The sequence below is a fragment of the Myotis nattereri genome (genome assembly GCF_964212035.1).
Source record: "Myotis nattereri genome assembly, chromosome: 4".
NCBI classification, from domain to species: domain Eukaryota; kingdom Metazoa; phylum Chordata; class Mammalia; order Chiroptera; family Vespertilionidae; genus Myotis; species Myotis nattereri.
The window spans coordinates 67863700-67883082 of NC_138079.1; the positions used below are offsets into that span (position 1 = coordinate 67863700).

The 19383-nt window shown below is 35.1% G+C and overlaps 1 protein-coding gene across 2 annotated transcripts in view; it reads right to left on the reverse strand.

Moving 5' to 3' along the window:
- Positions 1-804: 804 nt before the first annotated feature.
- The window catches only part of PGGT1B (protein geranylgeranyltransferase type I subunit beta), a 40412-nt gene continuing 21833 nt past the window's right edge, over positions 805-19383 (reverse strand). For both annotated transcript variants that reach the window (XM_081089131.1, XM_081089132.1), the window contains exons 6-9: positions 17725-17770; positions 8243-8427; positions 6711-6819; positions 805-2611 (exon numbers count right to left, since the gene is read on the reverse strand). In XM_081089131.1, the coding sequence (XP_080945257.1) occupies positions 2430-2611; positions 6711-6819; positions 8243-8427; positions 17725-17770 (522 nt within the window). In that variant the 3' untranslated portion in view covers positions 805-2429. The remainder of the gene's footprint in view (positions 2612-6710; positions 6820-8242; positions 8428-17724; positions 17771-19383) is intronic.

Here is a 19383-nt window from a genome sequence, read left to right on the forward strand (position 1 = left end):
AGTTCATATTTCTCTTCTCATTATATCACCATTGCTAAAAAACAAAGTATAATGCAAAATATCACTTAAAATTTACCTAATAAATACTTTTCTTGTAAATAACTATTTAGAGAAAGTTAGGAATAATTTCTCCACAATTCACACTAGTCTGGTATTTTTTGGTCAGTACGCTGCTGTGGAATATGACAATCACTGGTTCATAAAGTTTTTTTCTATTTTTATAGATAACTTTTTTAAAAAAGATGTTTTTACTGATTTTAGAGAGGGACAGAAGAGGGAAAGATAGAAACATCAATGCATCAACATCAATCGGCTGCCTCCTGCTCGCCCCCTGCTGGGGATTGAGCCTATAATCAGGGCATGTGACCTGACTAGCAATAGAGCCAGCGACCTCCCGGTGCATGGGTTGACGCTCACCCACTGAGACACACCAGTCAGGCCATAAAATTTTACAAGAAGGCCCCTCTCAAGTATATAAATTAGAATCTTATTATAACCTATAATCTTATGCTATTAAATTATACAAGGAATCAGAAAATATTTCTTAATAGTTTTATGAAATACTTTTACCTTGGCATTCTCTTTTCTTTTATGAATACACTTACTGTTACTAACTTTCCCACTTTCCAACCATTAATGGTGATTCGGGAAAAACAGTTTGGGCTTTGCATATAGTTCTAAAGCCACTATATATATGTTATTTTACCTCCGATGGCTAAATGATGATGTAGTTTGAGATGTGGATATCTTAAAATGGCTGAATTTAAAGAGAAGCAACTCATGGAAGGATGACATCTGTGGTTAAACTTATGTTTTTCCATCATCAGAAAATTGATTTTATTTCTAATGTAAAAAAAATTTTACTCTGGCAAATTGAAGTTTACAACTGTCCATACCAATAATACATGATCATTTTTTTTCAAGTATATACTAGTTTTCCCTTTATTTGGGAAGAACCATAATTTAAGGCTATTTTTCCTCCAATTTAGGAAATGAAAATAAAATGTTAAATGTTACTATACCTAAACAGTGATACTAGTAATTTAGTTTTTATACTGATTCTTGGAGAACAAATAATTCAATATTTATTATCACCACGATTTTAACTTAAATCCAGCCCCTTAAGTGAAGCGTTTTCCTTCTCCATTTCAGTACTAGTTTCATATCTTTGAATGTCATCGAGCAATAGTGACTGATGTGATTTACTGAATAACTTATTATTGACCAGATGAGTTTTTATACTACCTCCTTTATAATTAGCAAGCTCACAGAATAAAAAAAAACAAAAAGAACAAAACCAAACTCTTGTCTTCAACCCCTAAATAGTACATTTCCCTCCAACTTACCTGAAAATATAAAAACATAAATGGCCACGTATGGAGCTAAGCCATTTAATTTACTTGAGCAGTCCTACTTTTTAATTAAATTTTTGCTTATTAAACTTGAAAAAATTAAGCAATTATCAGTTTGAAATTAGAAAAGCTAAAGCATGGGGCAACAAACTAAAAATAAAATCTAAGTGGCTAAAAATAACTGTTATAAAAGTACTAGGATAAATCATGATATCACATATCTCAGAAAAATAAACAAAACTACTAAATGTCTTTTCTTCCAGATAATACTGTTTTCTCCCCATAAAGAAAAAGAAAAAAACAGGAACTAATAATTTGAGATTAAAGTAAAACATAACTGTTATTCACCCCAGCAACATCTAAATAAAGGATTTGCACAGCACAAAACTTTTCCATTCACTATCACATACAATTAAATTACTTTTCCCACAGTTACATAATAGTCTTCTTAAAACAATCTCCCTTTATGAAAATTATTGTATTAGTTAAGCCTATTCATTCTTGCTATGAGGTTAATTTCACTTATACTGGTATAGCCCACACAAGTTTAATTGGCACACACTTATGAATGAGACAAAATAAGTTGTCCTTCTTTTTAAAAATTATGGGATCAATTGTTTTCAAAGAATAATCCCAGATACTTAATTCTTAAAGCAATTTTCTACCATCAGCAGTCAAGCTTTTAAAATGATCACTAAGTGTTCACCCAAAGATTATCAATGCTATGTGAACTGTAAACTTGAATATTTCTCTTTTATAATATGATACAATTTGTACTGAAGAGTTTTAAAAAAGATAACCTACATACACACAGTTAATTTTCCTCAAAGAACTTCTTAGAAATACAGTACAAACATTTAAGAACCATAACAGAATCCATTGTGGTTCAAACTTCAAAGATTTTCTTGAAACCCATTACAAATACTGGCTCAAGACCATATTCCAAAGTGACACCAGCACAAGATTTGATTGTAAGACTCTACCTCTTTAAAAAAGAGCACACTTGGTTATGCATGGCTTTTAACCGTGAGCTACAGTGACGCTGCAAATCCCCCCACCCTCCCAGTCTAAAGGCAGTCATGTGGAGATGTGTACATTCTCTGAGCATTGTTTAGAGTCCTTGTTTTCCCAGCTCTGATGGAGATCGCGAAGGCGTTCAGAAGTCCGTGTGCTTACATTCAGGGCAGGATGAACTGTACAAATTCCACTTTCCTCCATTAGAGACAGGCCACAAATTCCAAAGTATGCATGCAAAGCATCTGAAAATGAGGCATTTTTGTCACAATAGGCATTCTAATTTGTGCATGCTACAAAATACTTTAGCTGCATACCTATCAGCCCATCACTACATTAAAAATGAATTTTAAAAAATTCTAAATACAGTTTTTGAAAAATTTGCTTTCACAAAGTCTCAGACACCAATGTTTAAAAGACCAGATAATCAAAATCTGATATTTTATTCAAGACAATAATAGTAACAAAGGAGAACAGTTCCTAGCTGAAGAAGTGACATTTCCAACATACCTTGTGACTAAAGGACAACAAGGAAAAGCAGCAGTAATGTAGAAGACTTCTCACTGTAGTGGGGTTTCCCCTTTGCTTACTATAGAATATGGGAACGAGGGGCTTTAAGTCGATTATCATAACAGGAAAATATTTTATTAAAAATGAAAATAAATCAACCCCTGAACCTAGGTAGCAGCACCCTTCCCCTCTACGTTTTATTTCTGACAGTACCCTATGTATTACCCTAACGGTGTTAAAAGAAAGGCACATAAGCAGAGTAGTCCATTCTGGAATGCTGTACCATATTTAATTTTCCAATTTAGGGTACTGTCAGTCATTCTAAAAATATCTGACCTGAAAATAAAAGCAAGCTTACATTCTATTTGGCTATAATAATGTGAGTTTTCATACTATAACAATTCTTCTACACTGTTCTCACTAGTTTCCCATCTTTCAGGGGTCAGAAACCCTCTTCCATTAAAGTGGCCACTGAAGTCACATGGCTGTTGCCTGTCCGAGAGCCTTATTTGGACTTCTAAAGAGCTCAGAGCTCCGCAGTTATGGGAACACTACAAAAAACAGATTTTGTAGCAGTAAATTTTTTTTCCTATTTTTGATTTGGCCATCATTTATGACCTCAAGAGCTATTAAAGTTCAAAACATCTTACAAAGTCAAACTTTGTCAAAGAATTAAAGAATAAGTTTTACTTAGACAAGTATAATTTACTTTTCAAAACAGAATGATAAATAGTTGTGCTTACTCAATGTTATTTGTGAAAAAGTTATTTCACTAATGGAGGCCCATGTTAATGCCCTTCTTTGTCTTTTCACAGAATGCTTAGGTTTCTTCTGGCTCATTTTCCTCTAATTTTTAAACCATAAAAAAAAAATTTGCATTTTCCCTGTACTATTATATGTTCTTTGAAGTTATTCTAAAATTATAAAAGACACAGAGCAACATTAACTTTTACTATCTAGACAATAGGAAACTTTCCCAGAAAAGAATGCAATGGAAAGAGAAATAAAATACATCCAGAATAACATAAAATTGGGCCTTACACTTTCCAATTAATGTACAAATACATTTATTTTTTTCTCAAAAGCATTCTTGTAAAATCCAGTGAATCAGCAGTTAATTGTTTCAAACCTCAAATAGTAAAAAGAAAACTCTTGGTATTCAAGCACTTAGAATAGATTATAAATACATTCTTTTCTCAAGTTTCCTCTATAAATGTATGTAAAATCTCCTTGTGTCAAATTGGTTATTAGATTTATTAGAACCAATAAGATAATTTTAAAGACTTGTTAAAATAATTTTTATAACAGCTTTAGGAAAAGGTATCAGGTCTATCCACATAAGTTCAATTTATCATACAAAGACTTTCTCTGCTCTATAGTGTACAGGCTCTGAAGACACTGTAACATAATCCGTAAAAAGTATTACATCGAAGTATTCACACAAATGTTATAGAAACTGATCTTGCAAGAAAAAAGCTTCAAGAATTTTCTTTTTAAAAAGCTACTGTAAATACTCAAAAGGTATTTCAAGTATGTCATTTCCCTATTTCCATTATTTGTTAAAATAGTACATTATTTGTTAAAATAGTACCATGCACTAGCTGAACAAAAATGGCATCAAGACCAAAATAATTTTCTTGAGTCCCTTTTCTAACATATCTATGGCTATGTGTTATAGATACCAAAACTTTAAAAATATGAATTTGTTTTAGAAATTAAAAGCATTGTACATTTTTTTTCTAAAGGAGAATATTTTGCATGAAAATACAAGTATGGATATAAGGATGTAATATTCCTGCTCATTTCAGGTACAGAAATATAATTTTATGATCCCCCTATTTATATTTTGATTCAAGTACATGTTCCAACAATAGCAGTTCAATAATAGGAGATGAACTGAAGAGGCTCTAGGCTAATAATAAAAACCATGATTCTATTACAATGCTGCAAAAACAATCATTTCTTGAATCTAGTTTCATATATAGCTAATAATTTTTCTACTTACTTATTAAAAATGTCAGTGTTCTAAATAATCTTTAATGAATTCTCAGTGATTTTTTTTGAATCTGTAAAGAGATTCATTATGCTGGAGGTAATAACATAAGGGGGAAGGGTAGTAGCCCGAAGAATGATGCTAGAGGTAGAAGAGGAGCCAAATCCCGGAGGGCCTGTGTGCCATGCCAAAGAACTGACTGAGTGCTAAGAAAGTCTTTGAATTTTTAAAATAGATTTAATAGAAGAGTTTAGATTAGAGGTTCTCACCTTTTTTTTTTAATTGCATCAGAGATCCATTTGAGAGAGTGAAAAAAGCTTTGGTCCCTTCTCCTCTTCTGCTTTTTTAAAATTATTTTTTAGTTTTTTAAATATATATTTTATTGATTTTTTACAGAGAGGAAGGAGAGGGATAGAGAGAAACATTGATGAGAGAGAAACATCGATCAGCTGCCTCCTGCACCCCCCACTGGGGATGTGCCCGCAACCAAGGTACATGCCCTTGACCAGAATCGAACCTGGGACCTTTCAGTCCGCAGGCCGACGCTCTATCCACTGAGCCAAACCAGTTAGGGCCCTTCTCATCTTCTTTAGGCACACGTACATACACACATACAGGGTGTCAATATGAGGGGACAAGGTTAGAGACAGGAAGACTAATGATAAGACTTCTGCAGAATCGTAGGCATGAACTTGGGTTTAGTGCTACTAGAGTTTTGGGGCCAGATGGAGCATGCAAATAATGAGTTCAATTGGCAGGTGAGGTCTGAAGGGCCTATAGATGGCATCCATGTAGTTACTGAGCAAGCAGTTTTATATTAAGAGTATGCAGCGTATAATAAGGTTTGGAAAATATCAGAAATATCCACATATTTTGAAGAAATGTCATTATTAATACAGAGTTTTCAATATTTGAAAAAAACCATTTAAAAGGACTTATGAAATACAAGAATCCTTTACTCTTCACATCTATATTACTCCTGAGTTTGGAAAGCATAGGTTATCATATTGTCTGAATCTATTGGGTTCCTGAGTTTTAGATAGTGAGTGAATGGTGAGAGTTAACATAGCAAAAGTATTCATCTAAAGAAGAAACTTAATCTGCCAAAATTCAGATAAGAAAAGTCTGGACAGTGAGGGACACCTGTATTCAGGATTTGAGATTTTTGATTTAGTAATTTTTTTAAAAAAATATATTTTATTGATTTTCCACAGAGAGGAAGGGAGAGAGATAGAAAGTCAGAAACATCGATGAGAGAGAAACATCGATCAGCTGCCTCCTGCACATCTCCCACTGGGGATGTGCCCACAACCCAGGTACATGCCCTTGACTGGAATCGAACCTGGGACCTTTCAGTCCGTAGGCCGACACTCTATCCACTGAGCCAAACCGGTTTCGGCAGTAATTTCTGAAAAGAGCAAAAAATGAGGTCCTCCTTTTGGATTAAGAGCAATTTATTCTATATAGCTCAACTGATAGCTAATAATCCTAAAGATTTTGGATGGATCAAATGATTCTGTTATTTGGACAGGGCTTATTTAGACTACTTGCCTTATTGCCTCAAATGAAATAAAACATTGCTAAGTAAAATATTTAGAAAATAATGTAAACTATACCAATATATCTTGATAATCAAACCCTTCCTTTATACCCCCAACACCCTAAATCTACCCTAAACTTTAACAATTTACATACATGTAAAAAAAACATATTATTTAATGTAAGTTTACAACTAGGGCTAAATTTCCTATATGTCCTTTCTGACAAAGATGCTTGAAGGTTTAGTCAAGAAATAAACAAAAGGAAAGTTCTGGATTCATACAAAAAAAAAAAAAAATTACCTGGATGACTATCTGGCCACTTGGCAAATCCCCCTACGAGGCGATCTTGAGTTGATAAGATGTAATTTCTATTTTTCTCAAAGTTAGTGTATTGGAAAATTTTCAGAAGCTGAAATAACAAGACAAATATAAATTTACTGACATAAAACTTTCATATTGACCAATTTCAGATCTGTATCAATTAAATACGCTTGTCTCAAGCTAGGGCTCTCAGAGCAAACCTCTGGGGACTTGAGCACTTAAAACTAGTCAACCACCTTATCTGTTTTATTATCGTATCAAATTTACTCTCCTAATTTCTTGACCCACTCAATGTTTCCTTCTTTTGAACCATGCCCACTTAACCTCTTTTCATCACAACTTCCCAAATCTGTTCAACTTCTTTAGTCACTTAAAAAAGTACAATTTTATCTACCATATTTTAACTCTTATGATAAGCTTTTGAGTTATTAAGTTACAAACTGTAACTTAATAACTTAGTTACTGGTAGTAACTAGAACTAAAAATATTTCATAAGAGAGCAACAAAATTTATTAACCAAATGCTAGAGACAGTTTTGTTTGAGAATAGGAAAAATATTATAGATTTTTAATTAGGAAAGATAAAAGGTGAGACAAATATAATTTTAGCCAAAAAATTATGTAGCTTAAAGATTTATGACATGTATTATTTGTTCTCTCTCTTAAGATCCCATTAAGTAGAAAAAAATAAAAGGATAAATCAAAGTGTAAACGAGAAGGGGGTGGTAAGCAGTAGGCAAGAGAGTTCAAGACATTTCTGTAAGACACAAAGCAACTGAAAGTGTATTAATGACTCAGAGAGACACGGAGGATATAAGTGATAAATGAAAAAGCATTATTTCTCAAAAATAAAAACAAACCAATAAAAAAGTTATGGTACAAATAAAAAACAAACTTATTCATTTTGATTTAATTAATAGAATATAAGGAACGACACTTTAGAATCCTGATGTTGGAAACAGTCCCACCAAATTATTCCCTCTACTTTTGAATATATTGAAATTTTCCATAATTAAAAAAAATTAAAAATGGTACAGGAGAGAGGAAGGGGGCTCCTGCCTTCATTTGAAATCATTCTCATATCAATCAATACACTGCAGACGGTTTATATAAATAAACAAAAATAGGAAACCTTTAATGATGTTTAAAGAAATGACCCATAGTTTATCTTTTAGGATTAATATCTTCCCATAAATTCTTTACTGGTATGCTTAGACAGATCCATGCTCTAGATGGACTACCGATCAGTTTCAGTAACAATTTTTTTTTTTTTTATAAATACTTTCTTACCTGGGCCACTTGAATATTGTAAGAATGGAAATTTTCAAGTGGTATGACAGATAACTGAATTCTATTGAAAAACCATATAGACACTGGCTTTGCCAGAGCAACAGGAAAAACTCAGTAGCCTAAACCAAAGAATATTTAATGAATAGTACAAAGACCAAACCTTCTAAACACAGCTGATATTAACAGAGAGCATAGGTTTCTCATTCTTACTAGTTCTCTTACCTTTAGAGTTGCTCCTACCCAAAAAGAATAACACGTGTCCACAGGCTTATTCGGTCTTCCATGATAACCATTTTGTTGCCTCATTATACACCATCTCTTTATCCTGTTCAATTCTTTTTCTGAAAAAACTTCTTCTAGTTTACCCATGAGACACAGCGATGCAATGCCACAAAAAGTTGATCCTCCTGTTAATCAAAACCACATAGTTCTTTATACTTCAAAACAGATGCCTAGGAAAATAATATAAAATGGTCGGAGGAAAAAAAGTGGTTAAATAATTCTAGAAAATAGTGAAATAAAAGTAGTTTAAATGTAAGACAACTATAATTTTAAATAGCCACTAAACACTGAAGCCTTCCATATTAATTTGATGAAACAGGAAAGAATTTAAAATAAGTTAAAGCTATAAGAAACATTTTACTTATGAAAGCAAGGGCAGTGATGGTGAACCTTTTGAGCTTGGTGTGTCAGCATTTTGAAAAACCCTAACTTAACTCTGGTGCCATGTCACATACAGAAATTTTTTTTTTTTAAATATATTTTATTGATTTTTTACAGAGAAGAGAGAGGGATAGAGAGTTAGAAACATTGATCAGCTGCCTCCTGCACACTCCCACTGGGGATGTGCCCGCAACCAAGGTACATGCCCTTGACCAGAATCGAACCTGGGACCCTTTAGTCCGCAGGCCGACGCTCTATCCACTGAGCCAAACCGGTTCGGCCACATACAGAAATTTTTTGATATTTGCAACCATAGTATAAAAAAGATATTTTTGGTATTTATTTTATATATTTAAATGCCATTTAACAAAGAAAAAGCAACCAAAAAAATGAGTTCGCATGTCACCTCTGACACGCGTGTCACAGGTTCGCCATCACTGGCCTACGGAGACTAAAAAACTTGTTCAAAGTTATATGGCTAGTGGCAGAGCTGAAACTAAAACATAGAACATACTACTATTCCCTGTCTAGGACTCTACCACCCGCGTCAGATTTTAATTCCCTTAAAGATAATGTATTACTTATGAATTGAGGTTTTATCTGCCTGAAGCTACAGCTAATTTTAACATATAATATAAACAAGCTAGAAGCTGGTATGCAGATGTGATACCTAGTCGGCTTAAGAAATTTAAGGAAGCAAAGTCTGAGCAAGGGAGAGCGTGTGTGGGCGGGGGAGAAGAAAGCTGTAGCTGGAAGTCAATGCACAGTGAGTGTCCATACTCACTACAGTAGACTGAATAGTGCCCCCCAATGATATCCAGGTCCCAATCCCTGGAACGTGTGCATGTTACCTTACATGGCAAAAAGGACTTTGCAAATGTGATTGCGTTCAGGATCTTGATATGGGGAGATTATCCCGAGTCACCTGGTTGGGCCCTAAATACACCCACAAGAGCAGACGGAGATTAAACTGCAGAAAGAGGAGGCAATGTGACTATGGAAGCAGAGCCTGGAGAGATGTGGCAATAAGTCAAGGAATGTTGGCAGCCACCAGAAGCTGGAAGATGTAAAAGAACAGGTTCTTCCCTGGAGCCTCCAGAAGTAACTAGCCCTGGTGACATCTTGATTTTAGCCACATAAGATCAAGTTCAGACTTCTGGCCTCCAGAACTGTAAGAGAATAAATTTTTGTTGTTTGACAACCCCAAGTTCGCAGTAAAATGTTACAGCGGCAATAGGAAACCAATATGCTCATAAAGGCAATTACTTTCCTCAGAAAGTGAAAAGTCAGTATTGTTACATAAAGAAAAGAAACAACACTTTCCATGGGCACTATTTATTGTCAACTCCAAACAATTTTAAAAAAACTTGTATTTCCAATTTATTACAACTTCAGTTAGTAATTTTTATTTCAGCTATTTAAATAGATGATAATTCCTAATATTCCTCATCTTATAATTTTCCTTTTGGTGTTACAAATCTTGGATGTGTTCTCTGGAAAAGGAAAAGTGAGCATTCCCTGTAGAAACTTAAGGCAGCTATAACATCAAATGGGTTACTGTATGTAAAAACTATTTAAACTTTAGAATTTTCCCCAATTAGCTCAGTAATCTATGTTAGTCATGAGTGAAATAAAACAAAAAAGTAAAAAAATTATCATAATCTTTTAAAATAATTTCTAGGAAGCAACTCTCAATCTTATTTCCTCTTCAATAACCCACTAGTTTTAATTTTTCTTTCATGAAAATCTGGCAATGACTTCAGGTCAGGTATTATAATATCACTAGTGGCCCAGTGCACGGATTTGTGCACATTGAAAGAAAATTAATTAGAATATTTTAATACTGATATTCACCCTTTCTCTATAATAGAAGTGTCAACCAAATTCCTGATCGACAACGACAGATTGAAACACGCGTGTGCGACTGATGCCAGCGAAAGCTTTATATGTATCACGCATGCATGAGTCAACTTAGCTTTTTATATATATAAACTTGCTTAATTAGAACTGCTTTCTGATGTAGCTAAACTTTTTCCAGCCCAGTGAAGCACCCCAACTTCTCTTTCAGGTAATTGTCAGCAACACAGCAGTAAATAGCAACAAAAAGCAGATTATTATTGTAGATCACGCAGGGAAAACAAAGGGTAAAATATTTAACTGCAGCAGTGTTTGACTATATTCTGCACAGTGAGAAAACCTGAAGTCATTTTCAAGGTCCACCATTTCTTACTTCTTTTCAGTTAGGTCAAGTTTCGACACTTCCTAAATCTCTGTTTTCTGGCTAATGAAAAGAAAATAGGACTCTACCGAGTCTCTTATCTACCTACTCCAGGACTTCTGTGAAGATCAAATGAGATGAGGCACAGAAAAATGCTTCACAAATATTTGGTTAAAGTATAAAATATCGCCCTGACCAGTTTGGCTCAGTGGATAGAGCATCGGCCTGTGGACTGAAGGGTCACAGGTTCGATTCCAGTCAAGGACATGTACCTTGGTTGCGGGCACATCCCCAGTAGGGGGTGTGCAGGAGGCAGCTGATCAATGTTTCTCTCTCATCGATGTTTCTAACTCTCTATCCCCCTCCCTTCCTCTCTGTAAAAATCAATAAAATACATACATATATATATATATATATATGTGTGTGTGTGTGTGTGTGTATGTATGTATATGTATGTGTAGTATGTGTGTGTGTGTATACATATATAGAAGTACTCGTCTGTTTAAAAAAAATAAATAAAAATAAAATAAAATACCTGCACCTGGCTATAAAGCAAATTGTATTCCTGGGCTGAAGAAACTCCAAGGAGGCTAGTCACTAGGGAGAGGAAGCCTGATGTTGCTACGTGATGTCATTACTTGATGCCCATAGCCACTGTTTCCGGGCTGGGCTGGGCTGGGCTGTGGGCCACATTTTGCTCCATGGCAGTGTTGGCTGCAATTTGGTGGGCTGTCACTCCAGGGTGATGGCGGGGCCTGTGTTCCACTTGGGGGAAGCCAAGTGTTGCGTTATTGGCACCAGGTCTGTGCAGTTTCTCTGTAAATGGCGAGTGTGTGGCACAGCAGCTCCTGTGTTGAGTGTCTGCCCCCTGGTGGTCAGTGGGTGTCATAGTGACCGGTCGGACAGGTGGAGGGACAGTTAGCATATTAGCCATTTATATATATAGATTAAACATAAAACGAATAGTATGTTGTCCTTAAAACTACGAAAAGGTAAAATGAAACATTTAACTGTTACTATGCAAATTACTTTGTTAGGACTCTTAAAGCAAAAAGGCACAATTCAAAGTAAATCTTTGTTCAAATCACCAGATTTTGAAAATATTAATGTCTGAGTAGTCAAAAACAGTAATTACAAAGTCTATACTTTAAGCTAAAATTCATTTACCAAAATTTACCCCTAAGAGGCTGTTTCACAAAATTCCAAAAAAAAATTAGTTCTAAAAACCTGGATTAAAAGCCTTATGATAGACATAAAAACAGAAAGAATCACAATAACATCTAGACAATAAGTAAATTAAGAAATATTATAAAATATCAGGTACAGAACTCAAATAGAATATCTTCTGAGGATTAAATAGGATTAGATTAATGATTCCCACAAGCTTCAAAAAAAGAAAAGCAAAAAAGGCTGAATTTGTGCTGTGTTTTTCTGCTAATAATGTAATATTATTTTACATTATTATATTAAAGTACAAGAAATGATTCTCATGGTAATGATCTGAATTCCTCAAGTAAAGGTTAATCTATGTTTATTATGCCTTGGTTGAAGAAGGTATGAAAATAACCTTCCTTATCAGAGGCATATACTAGTAAGGCACAAATAAGAGAAAGATTCCCACCTGAAATTGCTAAAAGTTTGCCATCTAAAGCGATATGCTTCAGTTGTATAAATAATTAATGTATGCACAATGTCTCAATCATAAAACATCACAGGAAGGGAACACAGAGATTCTCTTTTAACAACGTTCTTCTTAAGTTCTTCCAGGTGCAGGCCAAAGGTGTCCCTGACTCTGGTTTTTTAATGCTATGATTTACTAATACTTTAAAAGTGTAACAGTTATAAGTTAACTTACTGCTCCCCTAAGGTTTTACAGCTCAATCTTAAGCATTCTCTTAGTATCTATTTGTATATACCAAATTATCTGAAAAGAATCTATGTACTCTGAAATGTATAATTTAAGATGGTCAACTAACATATAAGTTGATATAAAGTAGAAAGCTAAATAGTTACATAAAGAGGTACACCATTTTATACTTCAATATCACATGAAAAGGGTTAAGTGAGGTAAATTCAAAGAAGCTGAATGCTTAGATGAAATTAAGCCAAAGAGAGTTTACTACTTCTCTTCTGGATTAAGAGTAGAGATAGTTTAAAAGAATCATGGAATCAAATTAATTTGTCTGAACTTTTACATTTATAGTATTCATCCAGGGAGAGAAAAAATAGTTTTAATCCTAGCAAATCAGGTAAATCCAATTTGTCCCAAACACCAGAACTGTGCTATTATAAGAGAATCACTAGGATAAATAGAATCATTACATGATCATGGCCTAGAAGGGTATAATGTGCCTGTTTAGCTTTCATGACAAATGGGCTCCAGGCTAAGCAGTAGTTGGAGAAGAGCAGATGAATTAATAAAACAAAATAACAGTGTATCAAATAATATTTAGATTGCAGAATTATGAAGAAACTTGATTATTACCAAATTGTAGGAGAAGTACATAGCACAAATTCAGCCTTTTTTGCTTTGAGATACAGAGTGGAATACCGGATAAGCTATTCATTAAATACTTACTGAACAACTACGATATACAAGCACATTAGGAGTAAGACATGAATAAGACATAGTCAGCTTACAATTTAGCAGAGAAGATAAAATAAACTGAGGTAAGTACCATGAAAATGGTATGAACCAAGTATTACAGAAATATAGAAAAGGGAGAAACTGCTCAGGGCTTAGGGGATGGAGGTGGGGAATGACACCAGATGATGAAAGGTTTTCAGAAAATGTGACACTGGAACCAGGCATAGAAAGATGGGTAAAACTCGGAAGGTTAAGAAGAGGGAATCAAGAAAAGGCAGGCGGAGAGGAAGCATTTCAGGCATGCATGCATGAATGAATGAATGAACTAGCAAAGTCCAGAGGTGGAGGCATGAAGGAACACTGGAGAATACATTCTCTCTACAGCCTATAATAAATTCTCTGAGTAAAATGGCAGTAATTATTGCGGTGGTTTTGTACTATAAGAACTTAGCTATGCTAGAACTTCCTGTATGGCCTGAAGTTAGAGAAATCTGTAAGATTTGTAAGATGGAAGTGAAACAGTAGCCAGTGCCCTGGCTGTTTTTAGGGGCGGCAGGAGACAAAGGCAGAAGTGCTGGCAGATTCCTGCTTGACCTTATTCTCCATATACTTGGAATCCAAGTTTTTCTTACTTCTTGCCCTTGTGACACCAGGCCCATAAACAGATGCAGGAGCAACAGCCCTCTGCAGACTCCTCCACCACAGTCACACTCTGGCAGCTGGACGTGCCTGGCTTCTCAGATTCCCCTGCAAGGTCTTGCTTGCCCACCTGTGCCACTGCTTCAGGAGGGCTTGTCAGTGACTTTTCCCCAATCCACCAACTACTCATTTTAGGACTTTACTACTCCTCAATCTCCTTCTACAGTGATGGAAAATCTTATTCTTATAATAAATCCTTATTCTTTCATATCCATACGGTTTTGCCTTTCTGAATCTAATACAAAGATGACTACTCTTAGAGGGCTGGTGTCAGTATTAAATGATACTAAATGTCACAGAGTAACAGTTAGTAAAAATAAATTATTTTCCTTTTAGTCTGTAAACCAAACATTATAAACTGGTAACTTATGTGGGACAACTGGTGTGACTAGCAAATTACAAAAAAATAATGACAGAACAAGAGATTACACACCCAACATTCTGGGTTTCTGGCTTCTCTGGTAGTAGCAATTTCACATTCCTGAATAACAAGGACAGGTTTGGGAAGGAGAGGAGAGGAATGGTTTAAACATGTGCAGCTTGGGATGCTGAAGAGACCGAATGGGGGTTATGCAGCTGAAAAGCAATAACACATGTTTGGAAACATAGTTTGGATGCCATCAACACAGGGATGATTGATAAACAACCATCTGTTGGTTCATTCAACTGTGTGCCACACACGTTATAGGTGTGGGGACACAACAGTGAATAGAACAGGCCCAAATCTCTATTCTCATGAGGCTTATATTATGTGAGGAGACAGTGAACAAATAGCTAAAATATAAAAAAGTGATATGCAGAAAAAGCCAGAAAGGGATAGGGTATGAATATGTGGTTGATATGTGATTCTAAATAGGCAGTATGTTGGTGGTTTGGCTTATCCAAAAATATCATATGAACCCAAACCTAAAGGATGTGAAATAAAACCAGGTGTATGCGAGGGCTGAGGTTGGAGGAATCTTTAAAAAACCCAGCAAGTACAAGAACCCTGAGATTTAGAAAGAAGGAAGTTGGGCTGAGGTAAAGAGATCAGAGGAAGAAACAAAATGGTGAAGGAGCCGGAAACAACTTGTCAGGAAGCAGGACAAAAAGAATGTGATATTTCAAGAAAGAGGGGGCAGAGGTTAATAGCTTCAATTGCTTCAATAAAGATAAGGAATGAGAAAGAGACACTGGATTTGAGATAAAGACCACTCATAACTTTAAAAGAGAAACTTCCTAAGTTACTGAAGCCTCACACAGAAAATTAAAGAACAAGCCATTTTTGTAGAAAGGCAAACAGTATATTTGGACCACTATTCTAAAAAGATTAACAATAGAAAGAACTCCCTCTCCCTCTAGGGAGCACACCCACACCTTTCTGTTTTCACCTACTTTTCTCCAGGCGTTACCTTTGCCTTTCTCTCTAAGCTCCAAGGGCTTGTCTTCTACCCCTGTAACTTGTTTCCTGAGCCTACTTCTACTCACTGTAGAGAAGCTGTCTCACTTCTACTACACCTGTCATTTTCTAAATAAACTTTCCCTTATAATTTCAAAAAAAAAAAAAAAGATTAACAATAGAAAGAAGAAAAAGGGAGTATACAAAGTCTTTGCAGAGAGACCAAATTGCAGGACTACTATTTAGGAAGAGGTTTTACTTACCACTATAGATAGTGATAAAATGAGACAGGGAAGGAAGGCTATACCAAAGTCATCTAGAATAGTGCTTCTCAGCCTATCTAACTTCAGAGAACAAAAAGAACAAGAGTATCTGATATTTGTAGGACATCCTGAGGTGTCCTGAGGAGGGTGCTCCTAGCCAAAGGCCATCTTACCAGGGGCTCCAGATACCCAGGGCTTCTTGGCTGCCACAAAGGCTAATAGAGCAATAGCTTGGCACACCAAGAACCCATTTATGGTACTGCAGCACTCTGATTAGGAATCTCTCCTCTAGGGCTTTAGGCCTCAAACCTACCATGGTGAATTTAGAGCTAGAAGAAGGATGTAAACTTCTTGGCATGAATCACAGTCATTGATGATCTTGATGGGTACAATCCTAGGCAAATCGTACTGACTCAAAATCACTACTTGTGTGACTCAGCAAGATTTTTTTTCCTGACAGGACCCTTCTCTGTTTCACATTCCACAGAATGTAATCCCAATTTCTTGGGAACAGTGTCTCTCCCACAGGTCTCCTATACTGGTAAGGTGTCTTCTCAGCTAGAGTGCCCATTAACAACCTTTATAATAATGATTACCAGACCCTATCTTTTCAGAAATTCTTTTTTTAAAATTTTATTTTATTGTTTAAAGTATTACAGATAGTAGTACATATGTCTCCTTTTTTCCGAAATTCTTATAGGTGCCAGATTTCCTATTTGGGCTATGAGTATATCCTTCCTTACCAAGTAGTGATGACCAGTGAGATAATTGCTACTGCTAGCTTGCCCCACTGCCAATCTCATACAGACTCAGGCACACACAAGAATTATGGTGTCCTAATTACAATATGGCCTCAGAGGAAAATCCAAGACAGTCTTCTATACAGTTCTAGTGACACACACTACAAATACCTACATCAAAGAGGGAGTAAAGATGTGAGAGAGGGAAAAAGATACCCGATAGGACAAGGTTCCAGGGAAAGTACAAGGATATGGGATCGAGGAATATATATTTAAAAAAATATTTTTATACATGTTTTATAGTTTACAACCCACTTTACCTCATATAATCCTAACAATAAAATAAAAAGACAATTATTTCTACTCTGTTGATGAGGAAACCCTCAGAGATACTAAGTGAGCAGCCAAGATCACACAGCTGGTGTCAAGGATGAGACCTGAAAACTGACCTTTCTTTCCACTGTATCACGCTGGTAGAGGGATGGACACAACAGGTGAGCACAAAAATAAATGCTGTGATGAAGAGGAAACAAGGAGTTCACTCAAAGAGTCTCTTGATTTAGCCTTTCTTTTTTTAAAAAGGAGCATGGAAACTTATTTACTTCCACGTGGAAATACTCAGTCTGAAAGAGTTCAGACTACTGATGTGCTGACAAACTAAGTGACTATTATCTCTCCATTCTGCTTCTGCCAAAAGTCGAAAAAAATGTGGAAGGAGAGATTATATCAATGTATATATTGAACATATGTTATGAGGCAAAATGTTTTATGACTATGACTTAGGATAATTATATTAAAGAAGGTAAATAAAAATCTTTCATTTCTTCACAAATTCACTGATTCATGTTTAATAGGCTGCACCTACCCTTCTAATGTTATGCCAAAGAAGAAAACTTGCTATTTTCTAACAGTATCTTAAAAAATCACCCCAAAATATTTTAATGAAAATTCTGGTCTGAGTAATTTATAAATGATTACTGACCTAGAAGAGGTTCAAAGTGGCACAACAGTGTCAAAAGAAAGAAGTAGGAAGGAAGATGGTCAGGCTGCACCAAGAGCTGAGAAAAACTTCTGAGGTCCTCCATGCTGAAGTTACCATGACGTTATTTGAAGAAACAAAAGAAACTACATGTTCATTTATTTTAAGATGCCTTACCATGAGATTCAAGTCCAGCTCCCTGTGCCAACCCATTGTCATAGGACTGAAAAAGAAAAACATTATTTGGTTTAATAGGGAAATAATAATAAATAAGTTGTCATGTTATTTTTCTGTCTCCGCTATGTCTTCCAAAATATGCATTCTTTTCACAAATAATAGATGTAGGCATTTTCAAGTACCTGTTTTTGTCTTATTAACACCACCAAATTACTAAATGTATACATTAGGCACATTCTGAAAATAGATTATTCAAAGATGGCACCCACATATACAATTTCTACCCAATAAAAAGACCCAACTCTTACTCCTCTCCCACTTGCAAGAATATATGAGCATAAGAAAAATGTAGAGATTTTATACTCAATCATTATAAACACAAAATAAAATTATGTCAAGGCTTTTAGATAGAGGTGCCATCCTAAAATTTAATCTCCCTATATCCTACAAAATCAAAACAATACAACTATAAAAAAATAAAACCTTAGCAAAGCTAAGTTTTTGTTTTAAAGACATGTTCAAGCTTCAAATGACCTATCTATAGAAATAGGAACATCAAAATCCTACCAAGTCATCTCTCCCACTCCTGACACTTTTGCAGAGAGCAAGGGCAATCTGAAAAACAGTGAGGAAGTGAGAGGAGGAGAGATAGTGGCAAGTCTGAGACTGATCTAAACTCACTACCTGAAAGAGATAGTCTACTCTAAGTGCAAAATACAGGCAGTCCTTGCTTTGCACAGCTCCAATATGCACAAACTCAAGGTTCCATAGCTTAAATAACACAATATGACTCAAATTTCAGTAACCACTTATACATTAACTCTGAGCAACTGCATAAAATACAAACTTGCTGCTAGTTCCTCAGTCCACAAATCACTATATAAATAACAGATATGCATCATGACAAGTGACCAGTCACATCACCCTTTTCAAAATCTGTTAGTAATTTGTCACTGCACATGTTATTCAGTTCATGCAGATACGGCAAGTGTCTCTTAGTGATAAATCCACGACAATTTATAAAAAGAGGTATGATAGTGTCTACCAAAGATGAAAGTGCAGTAAAGAAATGAAAAGCATAAACACTGGAAGTGAAACTGAGATCAAACACAGTTATAGAAGAAACAGCTGATCATGAGAATGCTGGCAGTGCTACAGTCAGAAGAACTAAGTAAAGGCAAAATATCTACATGGATGAACAAAGCAGTTGTGTTGAAAAGAATGAAGATATTCTAGAAAAGTGATGCTGGCAAGAAACTTCACATAAAAGGAACTCTGAGAGGTACACAGAGATTCACTGCATATAATGAAAATGCAAAAGATAAAATGTTGGAAGTTGATACAAACTTATAAAGAAGTATGATCATTTACCAAGACAGAAAAGATGCTTGCTCCACATTGTAAGTTATATAAGAAGACGCAAAGCACTGTCCAAACTACTCTTGATAAATTCTTTTTACAAAGAAAGCACTTTAATACTCAATCTAGCTAATATTTTATATTGCAGTGTACTAAATAAATATTGGCTTTACTATTAAAAAATTCTCTATATATTTATAACTGACAGGAGAGTTTTTAATGTTGAAAAAATTGCAAAGATCATAGAACAATTATAATTTTTCCCTATGAATGATTAAGACCACTTAGTATCACCCTGGC